The 17,438-nt window shown below is 42.1% G+C and overlaps 1 protein-coding gene across 1 annotated transcript in view; it reads left to right on the plus strand.

Moving 5' to 3' along the window:
• Positions 1-12,347: 12,347 nt before the first annotated feature.
• LOC141105627 (uncharacterized) overlaps positions 12,348-17,438 on the plus strand; it is a 150,636-nt gene continuing 145,545 nt past the window's right edge. The window contains exon 1 of the mRNA XM_073595586.1: positions 12,348-12,485. Within this exon, the coding sequence (XP_073451687.1) occupies positions 12,380-12,485 (106 nt within the window). The 5' untranslated portion in view covers positions 12,348-12,379. The remainder of the gene's footprint in view (positions 12,486-17,438) is intronic.

The raw sequence follows: 17,438 nt of genomic DNA on the forward strand, positions 1-17,438 counted from the left end.
GTTATGTCTCTGAACCTTGATCGTGTCCTGAAGAAGCCTCATGGCGAAACGTGTAGACGCACAAGGGCTTAGTGTACTTACTGTACTATTTTTTATGTGTTTTATCTTTTTGAACACTATGTTTATACTATGTACTTTTTTCAATAAATGTTATGATCATTAGTCTTTGATACTTCTCCATTGTTTCCATGCCTTCAAAGTCCGAATTTGGTTACTTTAATTAGTACCCCTCCTTGTGTCCCTATTGTTCTACATATTTTTGGTAAAAAAAATCGCAATAAGCGTATATTGATTGGTTTGCGCAAAAGTTATAGCGTCTATAAAATAGGGGGTAGCTTTATGGCATTTTTATTATTATTTTTTTTACTAGTAATAGCGGTGATCTGCGATTTTTATCATGACTGCGACTTTATGGCGGACACATTGCACACTTTTGACAAATTTTTGGGACCATTGTCATTTATACTGCGATCAGTGCTATAAAAATGCACTGATTACTGTAAAAATTACACTGGCAGTGAAGGGGTTAACCACTAGGAGGCGCTGAAGGGGTTAAGCGTGTCCTAGGGAGTGATTCTAACTGTGGGGGGGCTACCAGTGACACGTCAGCGATCACTGCTCCCAATCACAAGGAACAGTAGATCCCTAAAATGTTGCCAGGCAGAACAGGGAAATGCCTTGTTTACAAAGGCATCCCCCTGTTCTGCTTTTGCCGAGCACAATCGCAGGCCGACCTAGGAACATCGAGTTCCCGGGACCCACGGGCACACTCATAAGGCACGCGGCGGGCGTGCACCTGTGCCTCCAGCGGTGCATGCGTGCCTGCTGGGTGGTAAATTCAAAGGGACGTACAGGTACGCCCATTTGCCTGCCCGTGCCATTCTTCCAACGTATATTGGTGTGCAGTGGTCGGCAAGTGGTTAACGATATTGCTTGAAGTGGTTGTACCGGGGTGATGCTTTCCTCCGCTCCGCCCGGGTCTCCTGTTCCACCAGGCCCGATCGACCAGCCGGCACATTCGCCAGCTGGCCGGAGACCGGAAAAAAGCCGACTGCTTTGTTCGGGTCTCGGATCTAGTGGAAGTGATATCATGACATCACTTCTGGATTACTGGCATCCTAAAGGCGCCAGTTTTAAAAAATTGAAAGTATTAAAAAACGCAGATCTTGGAGTTTTGAATACTTTGAAGTGCAGAGGAAGGGTTTGGGGTCTTATAGACCCCAGATCCCTCCATAAAGAGGACCTGTCACTGCATATTACTGTCACAAAGGATGTTTATATTACTTGGAACGGGGATCTGCCTATGTAAACAAGGCGGATCCCCATTCTGACAGGGGACAACCCTGAAATCTGCTGTTCCTAGTGATCAGGAACAGCGATCTCTTTGTTGTCCCAGGCAGCTCGGCCCCCACACAGTTAGAACACACCCAGGGAACACATTTAACCCCTTGATCGCCCCCTAGTGTTAACACCTTCCCTGCCAGTATCATTTATACATTGATCAGTGCATTTTTTTTTCCAAATAAAGCTTTATTAAGTTAAATCCATACAGAAAAGAAGTATACAAAAGCAAGGTTTGAGATAAAATGATAACAGTGTTATACAGAGTGAACAGTCCAGAGAGTACAACGTTGTATTTTAACAAGTATTCAAATCTACGACTGTGGAGTTGTTGAAAAACACATTACATCTGGGGTGTGTATATATGGGATTACAGAGTAGTGTGGGCAGAAAATATAAAGAACATATATTAAAGCAGGTAAAACATTTTTTAAACATGTTGATTTTTGAGGGCGAAAAAGATTAAAAAGGGAGAGAGGAGTAAAAACCGTATTATAATAGATCGCCTATGATAGCTTTAGTATATGAGTCTGAGATTTTTGTTGGAATAATCGTAAATTACTATGTCTGTGTGAGAGTGTGAAATTGATCCTGGTGCATGGTGTCCAGAAGTCGGGTAATGTCTGTACATAGAGATATAATCATAGCATACAACAATAGATACCTAACATATCAAAGTTTCTATTAAATGGTGGTCAAAATATAGTGAGAAGTACAAAAGGAAGGTAGTGGAAAGTTATTTCCCATCCCTGGCTCAGCCATGGGTCTAACGGGAAATATCTATACAGAAGGACCAAGTCCCAGGAAGAAAAGCATAATAGAGCTTTTGAAGGGAATTCTGTAAGCGTAATGATATAGTTGCTTCCTGAATTTTGTTTCATGCACGGCTATAGGGAGGACTATAGACAGTTGGGATGTGTGATGTGTCTTATGGTGTGCTGGAGGAGGATTCCTGACAGATTAATTGGGTATATTCAGATGTTGTGCGGAAATGTAGCCAACAGGCCCAAGTGTTCCTGTATTTAGTATAGGAATCCTGTGCTTGATGTACAAGTTCCTCCATTTCAGCTATTTTGTTTATTCTTTTGAACCAGTCTGAGATTGTGGGTGGGTTGGGTGATCTCCAGAGAACTGGGATACAAAGTTTGGCAGCATTGATTAGATGTAGTGCTAGGGATTTGTGGTAAGATTTCATCGGTAGGGAGGAGTGGTGTAGGAGGGCTTGTGCTGGAGAGAAATCTAGCTGAAGTGCAGTGATTTTGGAGGAGAGGTGAAAAACTTTAGTCCAGAAGGCAGAAATCGCAGGGCAGTCCCACCATATGTGAAGGAGTGATCCGTTTTTGTCATTACATCTCCAACAATTAGATGGGATCTCTGGATTAATGGTGTGCAACTTGAGAGGCGTTTTGTACCATCTGGAGAAAAGCTTGTATCTGTTTTCTTGAGTTGTTACATTAATGGAGCCTTTGTGTATGTTAGAGTATATCTTTTCCCATTCCTTATCAGAGAGGTGGATGGAAAGATCTTTTTCCCATTTTTCACTAGCTATATTTGTTTTAGGAGTATGCTCGAGAAAGAGGTTCAAGTACATGGTGGATATCAGGTGTCTTTGTGGTTCAGTGGCAGAGCAAAGGGATTCAAAGTGTGATTGGTTTCTTGAGTATGCAGCCCTAGTTTGGGGATCAAGAAGAAAATGTCTGAGTTGCATATAAGACCAGAAAGGGATCTGGTGATTCGTTTCTTGGGAGTTCAATGAGGATAGTGGTTTAATATTCCCCTTAGCGAAGAAATCTCCCGCTGTCATCCTTGTCTGGGATCCTATTTGATGAAGGAAAGAATCATCAATGCCTGGTGGAAAGTCTGGGTTATGTTTGATTGGCGTGAGAGGGCCTGGAGAGGAGGAAATGTGCAAATGTTTACATGTCTTTTTAAAGGAATTCAGTGTTGTACCGATAAGGGGATGTTGTTTGCAATGTGGAGAGATGTGGCGAGGGTGAATCCAGGGTAGATTATGGAGCGGGATTTGTGAGAAGGCTTGTTCAATTGCGATCCATGCTTTAGTTTTAGGGTGAACATTCCAGTCCACTATTCGAGAGAGTTGACATGCCCAATAGTATTTTCGAAGATCCGGTAGGCCTAACCCACCTTTCATTTTGGGTATGGTCATTCTGTTGAAACTCATTCTAGGTCGCTTATCGTTCCAGATGAATTTCATACAGGATTTGCGGTATGCATTGAAAAAAGATAGTGGTAGTGACACTGGGATTGTTTGGAGCAGGTATAGAAATTTTGGCATTATAGTCATTTTTATAATGGAAACTCTGCCAAACCATGAGAACAAACCCGTTGACCAAGTGTTGAGGTCTTTTTGAATATTTTGGATAATGGGAGTATAATTTTTGCTGTATAAGTCCGATAGCAAGGTTGGAATGTATACCCCAAGGTATTTAATGGCACTCGGTTTCCATTTGAAAGGGAAATTAGTTTGACATTGTTTCACTATATCTGGTGGTAGAGTGATATTTAAGGCCTCTGATTTAGCGAAGTTAATTTTAAGATATGTGAGATTTTCAAAGAGAGTAAGATCTTTGAGGAGATTGGGTAGCGTAATGTGTGGCTCTTTCAGGAATAGTAGGATGTCATCCGCAAATGCCGCTAATTTATAGGTAGATTTTGCGATGGTTATTCCTTTAACATTTGGATTGTTTTTTAGATGGGTTAGACATGGTTCCAGTGCCAAGACAAAAATAAGCGGAGAGAGTGGGCATCCTTGTCTTGTACCGTTAGATATGGAGAAGGCATTCGACAGGTGTCCATTTATCCGGACTTTGGCAGTTGGGGTGGAGTATAGAGCAAGAATAAATTGTAGCATGCGATCTCGTATACCAATGTGTGTTAGGACCTCTTTTAGGTAGTCCCAGGCCACCCTGTCGAATGCCTTCTCCGCATCAAGGGAAAGAAGGAATCCCGGTTGTTTCTTTGAAGTCAGCCAATTGTGAATACTGATTGCCTTTAGGGTGTTGTCCCTTGCCTCTCTACCTGGGACAAAACCAACTTGGTCCAAGGAGATGAGGCCAGGGAGAAGGGGTAAAAGTCTATTAGCCAAAATTTTTGCATATATTTTCAGGTCAACATTTAGTAGAGATATTGGTCTGTAGTTGTGAACTAAATTTGGATCTTTATCAGGTTTTGGAATAACCACTATGTGGGCTGTGAGAAGATCTCTGGGAGGGGGGTTCTCAGATGAAAGGGAGTTGAAAGCATTTAAGAAGTGAGGATAAAGTGTAGCAATGAATTCCTTATAGTATCCTGCTGTTAGGCCATCTGGACCTGGGCTTTTGCCTGTTTTGAGTTGTTTGAGCACAGTCTCTAGTTCATCCTTAGAGATGGGACGTTCTAGATGCGATGCTTCTGCATCAGAAATGGGTTTGGGACCATGTTGGGCTAGAAAATCTTTAATCAAGTGTGTTCTACGATCATTGTTTATCATGGGTTTATGTGGATTGATATTATAGAGCTGCGATAAATAATTCACAAATTGGTCTGCTATCAGTGTATTAGACGTTACTTTAGAACCCGAAGGGTCATTAATGGAATGAAATGTTGTAGATGATCTTTTTGCACGGAGGGCTCTGGCTAGAATTTTACCGGATTTGTTGCCATGTTCGTAGAATATTTTTTGTGATAATATGTATTTGCGTTTTATTTGTTTATGTAACACTTCTTTCAATTCTGTCCTCACCTGAGTAAGTTCCTCAAGCGTGGAGAGAGCTTGAGTTTTCTTATGTATTTTTTCTAAATCCTGTATGCGTTTGGAAAGGATAGAAATATGCGCTTGTCTTTCTCGTCTTCTCTTGGAAGCGATAGCTATTAGTTTTCCCCGTATGGTGCATTTGTGGGCTTCCCATTTTATCATTGGGGATATATCAAAGGAGTCGTTATCCTGGAAATAAAGTTTTAGATTGTCGTGTATAGTAGACACTATTGAAATGTCTGTCAGCAATGAGGGATCAAGACGCCATATTTGTGAGCGAGTCTGTTTGGATGGAAATTCCAAGGACATGGTTATCGGGTGGTGATCTGATATGTACATTGGTTCGATGGAGGTGTGCTTGAGCATGGTGAGATCGCTTTGTGAAATAAAGAAATAGTCAAGTCTGGAGTAACTGCCATGTGGGTTGGAGAAAAAAGTGTAATCTTTAGTTGAGGGGTTTAAAGTACGCCATGCGTCATGTAATGTCAATTCTTGAAAACATTGTTTAATTGCTCGTAACGCGGAGAAGGGTAATTTGGATGCACCTGAAGATGTATCTTGTATTGGGTTTAAGGGAACATTAAAATCTCCTCCAGTTAATAGTATACCCTCTTGAAACGATGCGAGCAATTGCAGTGTGACAGAGAAAGCCCAGAACTTAAGGACTTTCAATAACGTTGACTGCTGAAGCCAAATTATAGATGATGTATTTAATATACAAGCCCATAGTTTTAGCTATAGGCAGGGAGAACAATACAGTAAGTATACATGGTGACATTCAACATGATTGTTCTGAAATGGCTGAGAGCCTTAGTACAATTTATACATTCTACAGGGGTGGCACCTTGAATAGGACTCTTTTGAAGTACCATTCAATTCTTTGGTGATATTCATTGATATACAAATGGTCATTTCAGATATACACGTCACTTACCAAGTTCTGTGGGAAAGCCAGATATAGAACTTTTCACAGCTGAAGGTGTGAATGGCATTTGATCACCAAAACAGCTGTTAACTCATATGACTTCTAAACATTTGTAAAAAGTACCTCTGCTTAGTCAGAATACATGTTTTGATAAACATAACTAAATGTTTGATAAATAAATAGTTATTCCATTTACCCTATCAAGTGTGTGTCGGAAGAACGGGACTTGTTTAATGTTGGGGGCGTATATGTTTGCTAAGGTTAAAGGTTTACCGAAAAGTGAACCTTTGACAAATAGAAATCTTCCATCTTCATCCGCTAGAGTGTCTTTGATTATGAGTGGACACTGTTTTGAGATAAGGATAGAGACTCCTTTTGTTTTTGATTGTTTGTTGGTAGCATGAAAAGCTGTTGGATAACGTAAGTTGGAGAGTTTGGGGATAGAGTCCGTTTTGAAATGCGTTTCTTGGATGTATATAATGTCTGCCTTGAGTTTATGCATAGAAAGGAGAACTTGTGTACGTTTCTCAGGGACATTTAGTCCCCGTGCGTTGAGCGAGACTAGTTTAGTAGTGACGTTGTGGTGAGATATTGATGTAGAATTGTGTGAGACTGGTGTCATTCTGTAATTTGGGAGGTGTTGTGAGTTAGACTGGAGTGGTGTTTACTGAATATAGTCCGCGTTGCAGGTGTATGTGTGGCAGAAAAAGAACAGTAGTTGGACTTGTGCCTTATGCTCTTATGTGTGGAAGGCGCGTTCTAGGAGAGTGATGAGATTCTATTCAGGATGAGAGTAGATTGTTCAGGAATAGGGAGTGATGTGAGGGATATTGGGTATGCGGGGGAGAGGAAACTGTAAAGACCACTGTGTAGTGTTGTTAGGGGTTATAGGTAGTGGAAAGTAATCCGGGGACTAGCAATGCCTGCTCGCTAGGCTATGTACGAATATACACTCGTGATATATGGTACCGGAATGGGTCAGTGGTGGTTTAAAGAAGGGTTGAGGGAAGAAATCAGGTAATCAGTTGAAACCACTGTTCGGGAAGGTGACCAAACGATAACGTAGAGAAAAGTAAAACCTGTCAGTAAGGGACAAGAGCCGCTGACATATGGGATAGATGTAGGAAGAAGGCATGGACTGAAGACGGTCCATGTGTGAAATGGTTGCATTGAGATTGCTGTGAATGCCGCCTATTAACTTTCTCAGTGGATTTGGAGAAACAGCATGGGTCAGATTTGCGAAAAGCAGATAAAAAATTAGGTGTATGGTCAGATGAAACATTAAGTTAATGACATAAAATGTGAGATCGTTCCCCTTGTGATCGTGAAGTGAGAGGAAAGAATGAAAAAACAGAAAAATAAAAAATAAAAAATAAAAAAAATAAAAAAAAAATAAAAGAAATAAAAATCCCCATGAGTAGCACATAAAATAAGCATCTGGTGAGGCGCAGATATTCATAGCGCAAAAGTCTATGTAATAATTCAGTTAAACAGTCAGCCAAAAAACTTGAACAGTTTGCAGAGCAGAGTATTCAACATAGGTAGAAAGTATTATCTCTTAAGATAGATAAACCGTGCCTGAACTAATTAATAATTAACTACCCCTTAAGGCTATGAAGAAGCTTGTCAAAATAATTAATAAAACGAAGTATCTATGTAGATCGTTATGCTAATTAGGAGCATATCTCAGTGGATAGGAGGGGATGATTATATGAGAAAGATCAGTGTCTGTGAAACTCCCTTAGAGTGCCTTTGTCTGAGAAGCTTTTCAGTTCCGTTTTGACATGTAGACAGCTGTCCAGTTAGGGAAAGGCACTCGTAAGCATAAGTTCTATATAATCATACAGGGTAGTGAGTGCCCTAGTCTATGCGTAATTCATGACAGATAAGGTGATGTTAGGACTACTAAGGAGATGAATCATGTGTCACAACTATCTCGGGCTGGGATGATACAGGCATCCTCCTATGGGAGGAGCGTGTGTGGAGGCAGGGGAGAAGGACTGCAGTGTGTCACCAAGGTAACAAGTCAGGTCTCTAACCTTGTGAGAGCCAATGAGCGACTGCATGAGTCATGTTGGGGGAGAACTTGTTACCTCAGACCTTGGCTCCTCTCATGAATTCGCGCTGAAAGACAGCAACCAATAGAGCGATGAACAGCTGGTTGTCATGGCAATAAGATTGTGTGGTAGTTCTAAAAGTTGCCTAATAATGTAGTTGCTATCTAAGAGAAACAGAGAGTTAATACAGGATTAAAATAGGGGTGTCAGTGAGTATTACTAGCAGCCTGTTGTTTGTAAGAGAAGGGCATATTTGCAGTTAGAATTATCAATCCGTGTAATCGGAGCAGGATGAAACCCTGTTAAACTGTCAGTGTACCGATCAGCTAGAGGAGGGAGAGATAAAGTAGATTGGAGATCTCTGATGACCCTATACCTCATTAGATTGGAAAATACAGTCACATAAGAATTTAATTATAATAGAGCTCTAATGAAGGGTGGAACTGCTAGTGTAGGGCTGTATTGGAGAATAAGGTGTGACAGAACAAACCATGTAGGCAAAGCGCTGCTTTGGTAGTCAGCGTTAAGGGGGATATAGATATGCCTGTGTGTGAGAACTATGATCTACCTAAACTAAACTTAACACATTGAAATACTTTAGGAACATATTACCAGCCGGGGCATGAACTTTCAGTACTCTAAAAACGGCACATGAACAGTCAGAGGAAATCTTTCAGTCTATGTTGCAGATGCCATCTGTGTTCACCGATCTCTTCTAGCTCTTCTGGAGCGTGGAGGTTTCGTCGGGCTGTAGATGGAAGGAGACTGCGGGTCGGGTTGAAGAATTCTTGGTTCCGATGGCGAACGGTGTCTTCGGTAGCTTGTGTGTTGGGTCTTCATTGCTTCACTCCTGGAAGGTGCTTTAGATGCTGTAGGGGTACGAAATTCCGCGTACCAATCTGGTACCTCCATGAGAGGGATTCCGAGCGTGTCACAGAAGGAATGTAGATCCTCAGGGACTCTGAGGAGAGCTGAGCGACCTTGTACTGTTGCCGCCAAACCAAAAGGGAACTTCCAGCGGTAAATTATACCCTTGGCCCGGAGTACTGTCAGAAGGGGTTGCAGTTCCCTTCTGCGCTGCAAGGTTATATTTGATAAATCCTGGAATAGGCGAAGTTCTGTGCCGTTATGTAGTAAAGGGGTCAGGGAACGTGCAGCCCTCAGGATGTCTTCCTTCAAACGGTAGTCAATAATGCAGCATACCACATCCCTAGGCGGGTCAGAGTCCTTTCCCTTCGGTCTCAGGGCACGGTGGATTCTTTCCATCGCAATAGGAACATCTCTGGGTCTGCCGAGTATGTTATTAAAGATATGAATAACTTCTCTTTGAAGGTGATCCGCATCTACGGTTTCAGGCAGACCTCTCAGCCTGAGGTTATGGCGTCTGCCGCGATTGTCTAAATCTTCCAAGTGGCGATTGACATCTCTTAATTGCCGTGTATGTGTGTCAATCGTCAGATTCTGGTGACGGATCTTGGATGAATGGAGGGCAGTCGTTTGTTCCACCGCCTGAACTCTGCCTGTAATAGCTTGGATTTCAATTTTTAAATCCGAGATTGCTGCTGTCAGGGTGTTCTTAATGTCCTCAGCTACGGATCTGAGATCGCTCAGGCTCGGATGCTGATGAGAAGTGAGGAGAATTCCCCCGTCATTGAGATCAGCATGTGATGGAGAGGCAGCAGCATTAGGGTTAGGAGGATGCTGATGCTGGCTCCGTGAGGTGGGAGCCGGCACCGAAGTTCCCATCTGTGCCCGGAACATCTCCTGAATGTTCTGACTGGATCTTGCCGGTATTTCACGGGGAGAACGGGACCGGGAGGTCGACGAAGTTCTGGAGGATGTACCCATCGCTTTTCGGGTGTTTGGGAGGCCGTTGACCGTCCTTGGAATTCAGATTTCTATCCCTGTCAGCAGAGCTCTGAAGTTAAGCAGCCATTCTCTACGAGGTCAAGCCACGCCCCCGATCAGTGCATTTTTATAGCACTGATCACTGTATTGGTGTCACTGGTCCCCAAAGAGTGTCACTTGGGGTCAGATTTGTCCTCCACAATGTCGCAGTCCCGCTAAAAATCGCAGATCGCCACCATTACCAGTAAAAACAATAAAAAAGTAAAAACCTATACCCTATTTTGTAGATGCTATAACTTTTGCGCAACCAATCAATATGCGCTTATTGCGATTTAAAAAATTTTTTTTTTTACCAAAAATATGTAGAAGAATACATAATGACCTAAAATGACCTAAGCTGATGAATCATATATATATATATTTATATATATATTTATATATATATATATATATATATATATATATATATATATATATATATATATATATATATTTTTTTTTTTTTTTTTTTTTCTTGTTTATACAGTAGCTCAAAAAAATAAAAACCGCAGACGTGATCAAATACCACCAAGAGAAAGCTCTATTTGTGGGAAAAAAAGGATGTCATTTTTTATTTGGGTACAGCGTCAACCCTAGCAGTATCTAGCTGCAGATCAGGGCAGTTGGTGGTATGTAGAGGCAGGGAAGTATGTAGTGGTAGGGCAGTGTGGTGAATAGTATGTAGTGGTAGGGCAGTGTGGTGAAAAGTGTGTAGTGGTAGGGCAGTGTGGTGAATAGTATATAGTGGCAGGGCAGTGTGGTGAATAGTATATAGTGGCAGGGCAGTGTGGTGAATAGTATATAGTGGCAGGGCAGTGTGGTGAATAGTATATAGTGGCAGGGAAGTGTGGTGAATAGTATGTAGTGGCAGGGCAGTGTGGTGAATAGTATGTAGTGATAGGGCAGTGTGGTGAATAGTATGTAGTGGCAGGGCAGTGTGGTGAATAGTATGTAGTGGTAGGGCAGTGTGGTGAAAAGTATGTAGTGGTAGGGCAGTGTGGTGAATAGTATGTAGTGGTAGGGCAGTGTGGTGAATAGTATATAGTGGCAGGGCAGTGTGGTGAATAGTATATAGTGGCAGGGCAGTGTGGTGAATAGTATATAGTGGCAGGGCAGTGTGGTGAATAGTATATAGTGGCAGGGCAGTGTGGTGAATAGTATATAGTGGCAGGGAAGTGTGGTGAATAGTATGTAGTGGCAGGGCAGTGTGGTGAATAGTATATAGTGGCAGGGCAGTGTGGTGAATAGTATGTAGTGGCAGGGCAGTGTGGTGAATAGTATGTAGTGATAGGGCAGTGTGGTGAATAGTATGTAGTGGCAGGGCAGTGTGGTGAATAGTATGTAGTGGTAGGGCAGTGTGGTGAATAGTATGTAGTGGTAGGGCAGTGCGGTGAATAGTATGTAGTGGTAGGGCAGTGTGGTGAATAGTATGTAGTGGTAGGGCAGTGTGGTGAATAGTATGTAGTGGTAGGGCAGTGCGGTGAATAGTATGTAGTGGTAGGGCAGTGTGGTGAATAGTATGTAGTGGTAGGGCAGTGTGGTGAATAGTATGTAGTGGTAGGGCAGTGTGGTGAATAGTATGTAGTGGCCGGGCAGTGTGGTGAATAGTATGTAGTGGTAGGGCAGTGTGGTGAATAGTATGTAGTGGCCGGGCAGTGTGGTGAATAGTATGTAGTGGTAGGGCAGTGTGGTGAATAGTATGTAGTGGTAGGGCAGTGTGGTGAATAGTATGTAGTGGTAGGGCAGTGCGGTGAATAGTATGTAGTGGTAGGGCAGTGTGGTGAATAGTATGTAGTGGTAGGGCAGTGTGGTGAATAGTATGTAGTGGTAGGGCAGTGTGGTGAATAGTATGTAGTGGTAGGGCAGTGTGGTGAATAGTATGTAGTGGCCGGGCAGTGTGGTGAATAGTATGTAGTGGTAGGGCAGTGTGGTGAATAGTATGTAGTGGTAGGGCAGTGTGGTGAATAGTATGTAGTGGCCGGGCAGTGTGGTGAATAGTATGTAGTGGCCGGGCAGTGTGGTGAATAGTATGTAGTGGTAGGGCAGTGTGGTGAATAGTATGTAGTGGCAGGGCAGCACAAAGGGCAGTACCTGCAGGGTAGTATATAGTAACAGGGCAGTATGTAGAGGTCTGTCAGTGTAGTAGGATGTAGCAGGCGGACAGCTCACACTGACAGTCTGCTGATGACTGGTGCAATGCTTTCCAGGCTCCAAAAATTGTAAATGCATATTTTTTTAAATGTGCGTTTATTTATTTATTTATTTTTTAAAGTGAACTTTGATGGACGGGCTGGTATTTTTCTGTATCTATGTATCATGTGACGGAATCTTTCTTTTGCTTTCGTTCTTTCTCCCATAAAAAAAGGCGGAGGATGGGGAGGGTGGGCGGACAAGTTATAAGTAGCAGCAGTTGTTATGCTGCAGTGTACTCCATTAATTGCATACAAAGAAAGACACCACCAGGCTTACAGAATGGGGCTAGGGAAACACAGCTCAAAAGATGCCATCAAAGCAACGGAAAGTATGTATTTTTTTTTTACTTCGGAGCAGCAGATGTCACAGATTGTAAAAGATATCACCTATGCACTATATAATAAATATATATATATATATATATATATATATATATATATATATATATATACTTATACTATATATTTTGTAGCAACTGCTTTTACTGATTAATATTTAAAACTAATCCATACCTCCTAACTTTCTAAAATGAGAAAGAAGAATAGCTTTGTATATAGTGTTATAGTGTAAGTATTCCAGGACACGTTCCTGCGATGAACCAGTTACATGGACTATTAACAACTGGTTTCCAAAAAAAAATTTTTTAACCCATAATTGTCTTTTTTTTTCTCTACTACATTTTCTATATACTGGCCTTTGAAAGTAACAAATGTAATAGTTTAGTTGTTGTTTGTATGGTTTATTACAGTATACCACTTCTGCTAATTGCATAGTTCATCACTTTTATAGAGGTCTACACAGACCAACAAAGAGGGACAAATGAGGAGGAAAGAGGGACGAGGGGATTTGGCTGCAAAAGAGGGACGGTTCCTGCAAATTAGGGACAGCTGGGAGCTATGTTAGTCCAAAGCAGGGGTCTCCAGGGGAAATGTCTCACTGCTTGTGATTAGCGCAGCGCCGTGCCGACTTCCTGGCTGGCTCGGGACGTGGAGTGTGCGAACACGCCGGAGCTCATCCTTACTAGCTACGTGTCCTCTCTGCTCTTTTCCAGTAAATGAGGAAATGGTGCCCCTCCCATGTGATAATGAGAGAGGCGCCATTATGGAGAAAACAGACCTGAGAGACTGCTGAATGTGCTCAGCAAGGGAACAGGATAACAACAACCCATGGATTAGAAAATATCTATGTGTAGTTGTTGTTTTTGTAATGCTGCTTTCACACTGAGGCACTTTACAGGCGCTATAACACTATACATAGCCCCTGTAAAGAGCCTCTCCTCTCACTCCAGTGTGAAAGCCCTGAGTACTTACAAACTAGAGCTGTATGCTGGCAGGATGCCAAAAAAAGTCCTGCAAGCCGCATCTTTGAGGCGCTGTAGGAGGGGTGTATACACCGCTCCTAAAGCGCCCCTGCCCATTGCCCATTTGTAAATCTTCAAAAAGCACTAAAAATGCATAGGTGTGAATCCAGCCTAAAGGGGAAGAATACAAATGCGCACCACACTTTTAAAATATTTGAAAAAAAATTGAAAATCATTTACAATTTTCCTTCCACTTCACAATTATGTGCCACTTTGTGTTGGTCTATCACATAAAATCCCAATAAAAATACATTTACGTTTTTGGTTGTAACATGACAAAATGTGGAAAATTTCAAGGGGTTTTAATACTTTTTCAAGGCACTGTATATGGGGAATGTATCCCCTTGGGAATAGTCCCCTGGGGATTGGGGGAAATTCTCTGTGGTAGTGAGCTGGTGGGTCCATATAGGAGTGTGTTGGTGGTGGGGGAGGCAGCCGTGGTGAAGAAAGCTGATAGGAAGGGGAAGATAATCCAGCGGAGGTCCCGGGGTACATGGGTGGACCTTGAGAAGCAGTGCAGGGATAGGTGGGCAGTGGCATACCACTCCTTTTAAGCTGCCCTATGTTGCATGGCATCAGAATATATGTTATCCTTGCACGATTTCTCAAGGTCCTCACCAATGTCCTCCAAAATATGGAGGTTGCAGCAAAAAATGGTGCAGGGGTTACTGAGATTCAGAAATGAATCTGAAGACCTCCTCCTCTCCTCCCACACTTCCTATAATGGTGCCATCTGAAGCTCATGTTCTGTAGACCTTCTTCTACCCCCACCCCACTGATGTCACCCACATCCATGGCCGCAGCCTCAGTGAGATGGGGATGAGCCACTTGGAAAGTCTTCTACAACCTAGAAAAAGCCAATCAATTACAGATTAAGCACTTTCTGCCCATGCTATAGTCGATATACTGCTACAGCGTGGTTCTCCAATTCTGGGAGGACGTCCTTGGATGTCCTCCAAAATGCACACCTCCTGTGCACCATCCCGGGGCACATATCGGGCATGCTCTGTGACCGCTGTGTGCCTTGGACACAGTGGATTACAGATCGCGGTAAAGAGCCAATCACAGCAGCCCTTTACCATGTGATTAATCACAGCTATCACAATGTAAACAGACTTAGCAGTTATCGCTCTACTTTCCTCACAAAGAGACAGAGTGTGAGGAAAGGAGAGCTGATCTGTGAGGGCACAGTGAGTACATTATTTATACTAATAATCAGGGCACTCATCGGTGCCCATCAGTGTCACCTCATCAGTGCCCATCAGTGTCACCTCATCAGTGCCCATCAGTGTCACCTCATCAGTGCCCATCAGTGTCACCTCATCAGTGCCCATCAGTGTCACCTCATCAGTGCCCATCAGTGTCACCTCATCAGTGCCCATCAGTGTCACCTCATCAGTGCCCATCAGTGTCACCTCATCAGTGCCCATCAGTGTCACCTCATCAGTGCCCATCAGTGCAGCCTCATTAGTGCCCATCAGTGCAGCCTCATCAGCACAAATTGGTGTAGAAGAAGAAAAATTACTTATTTGCAAAATGTTATAAAAGAAACTAATAGAAAAAAAATTCAAAATTTGGTCTTTTTCCATTAATTTAGCAAAAAACAAAAACCCCAGTGGTGAATAAATACTGTAACACCAAAATAAAGCTCTGTGTCTCAAAAAATAACAATTTCATTTGAGTACAGTGTTGCATCAATTGTCATTCAAAGTGTGACAGCCTTAAAAGCTGAAAATTGGCCTGGGCAGGAAGGGGGATAGATAGATAGAACGGATGTGTCCCTATCTCAGGCATCTTTCTGCTGGAGTGGCTGGTGGTGACATGACCATCGTGCTGGAGATAATTATCTGGCTGACCTCCGGCAGGTGGTATCGCATGGCCTAGTATCAGCTCTTATGTGAGTACTTTCAGTTATGGTCGTTTATTTGTTCATCATCATCTTTAATCCCTCTACCCACCAGTCTGTGGTTATATTAAACTATAATGGTGATTTTTTTTTTAATCCCCTTTTTAGTATATGGATGCACTTGCTCCTGATGAGTGGATAGAAGATGGTTTTTATTGCTCCACCACCCTGATATGTTATGCCTACTCCATTTGGGGGACTGTGATGTATAATATTTACTTTCTGTGTCATGTTGGTGACTATCCTCAATATGTATGTTGATACTTTGTATTTTATATGCCAATGTGCTATTATGCGTTTATATGGGTTGATCCATGCCCTATCTTTGGTCTAATAAAGAATACAATTTTTTACATATGTATATGGTTTTGTCTGGCTCTACTCCACACACCTCATCTAAAGTCCCCCCCCCCTCTTTTTTGCATCATGGGAGATGAAGTTCCAAAACATCTGGGGTGCTAAGGTTCACCATCACTAGCTTAGGCATAGGACGTCGTGCACAACTCTCTCTCACTCTCATGAGAGTTTGCCAGGAAGAGAGACGGGGTGAACCATAAGAGGGCGAATGAGAGCTGCAGAGCTGGAGGTGTGCCTCTGTGTGTCTGTGTAAATCCAGGAAGTGAACAGGCAGCAGCTTCAGTTGCCCAGAGATTTCTGCAGCATATTTGGCAAGTACAGAATCACATTATATATAAAATAATATGCAAAGTGGTTGGAGGGAAGCTTCAGAATGGCAAAGATGTTTTTATTACAAATTATGTGAGCAGACTGCAGTTCCTCTTTAAACTCACTTGGTGCCTTATCTGCATTAAATTATCCTCAGATCCCGTGTAATTCATATGTGTTCGGGTTTAAAGGGATGAGGTGGCAACCCTATGGCCAGGTCCCATTACACTTTAGCTCCATGCCAGGAAAATAGATTTCCTAAGACCAAGTGTAGATATGAGGAGGTGAGGGATCTCGTATGATTACTGTTTTTGAATACTTCAAATGGTCGGAGTTGGTTTAAAATCCTTTTGAGACTTGGCCATGTTGTCATCTCATGGGGTCAGCTATGTGTCTTCAATGACTTTCCAGATACTCATAAGGGTGATTTTCCAGACATGTAAGAACAAAGGGAGGTTAATCTGGAAAAATCAGTTCTGCTTTTAGTTTTTTTGTTCAAACATTTCCTTGTTTTTTCTCAACATATCTGTTGTGTATTTTGAATTGTACATGTAACCATATCTACTATGCGTACAGAAGGTGCGCCTTAGGGTTGCTGTGAGATAAAATGTGAAGCACTGTACAATGGTATGTGTTGGATTCTGGGACAATAACAAAGACAGAGGTCAGCAATTTATACCAGCAGTAATAATTCACTTGACCTCCGGAAGTTTTACCCCCCCCCCCCTTCCTGACCAGGCCATTTGTTGCGATACGGCACTGCTTTACTTTAACTGACAATTGCGCGGTTGTGTGACTCTGTACCCAAATACATTTGATCTGAGCTTTTTTTCCCCCCACAAATAGAGCTTTCTTTTGATCGTATTTGATCACCTCTGCTGTTTATATTTTTTTGCTCTTTGAAAAAAAAAAAAAAACATTTTTTACTTTCTTCTATAAAAAAAGAAAATACAAAAATTAAAAAAAATCTAATTTCTTAATCAATTTAGGCCAATATGTATTTTGCTACATAGTTTTGGTAAAAAAAATCCTGATAAGCGTTTGATTACAGTAGTTTGCGCAAAAGTTTTATGGTCTACAGATTATGGCATATATACTGGAATATTTAATTTATTTTTTATCCTAGTAATGGCGGTGATCAGCGACTTATAGCAGAACTATGATTTTTGCAGCGGACATTTTGACACTTTGAACACTTTGTGGGAACCAGTAACACTAATGCAGTGATCAGTGCTAAAAATATGCACTGTCACTGTACTAATGACACTGGCTGGGAAGGGGTTAAACATCTAGGGTGATCAAAGGGTTGAGTGTGTGCCTAGCCTGTGTTTGTGTGTAATTTGTGAGGT

The sequence above is a fragment of the Aquarana catesbeiana genome, linkage group LG08 (assembly GCF_042186555.1).
Source record: "Aquarana catesbeiana isolate 2022-GZ linkage group LG08, ASM4218655v1, whole genome shotgun sequence".
In the NCBI taxonomy this organism is placed as follows: Eukaryota; Metazoa; Chordata; class Amphibia; order Anura; family Ranidae; genus Aquarana; species Aquarana catesbeiana.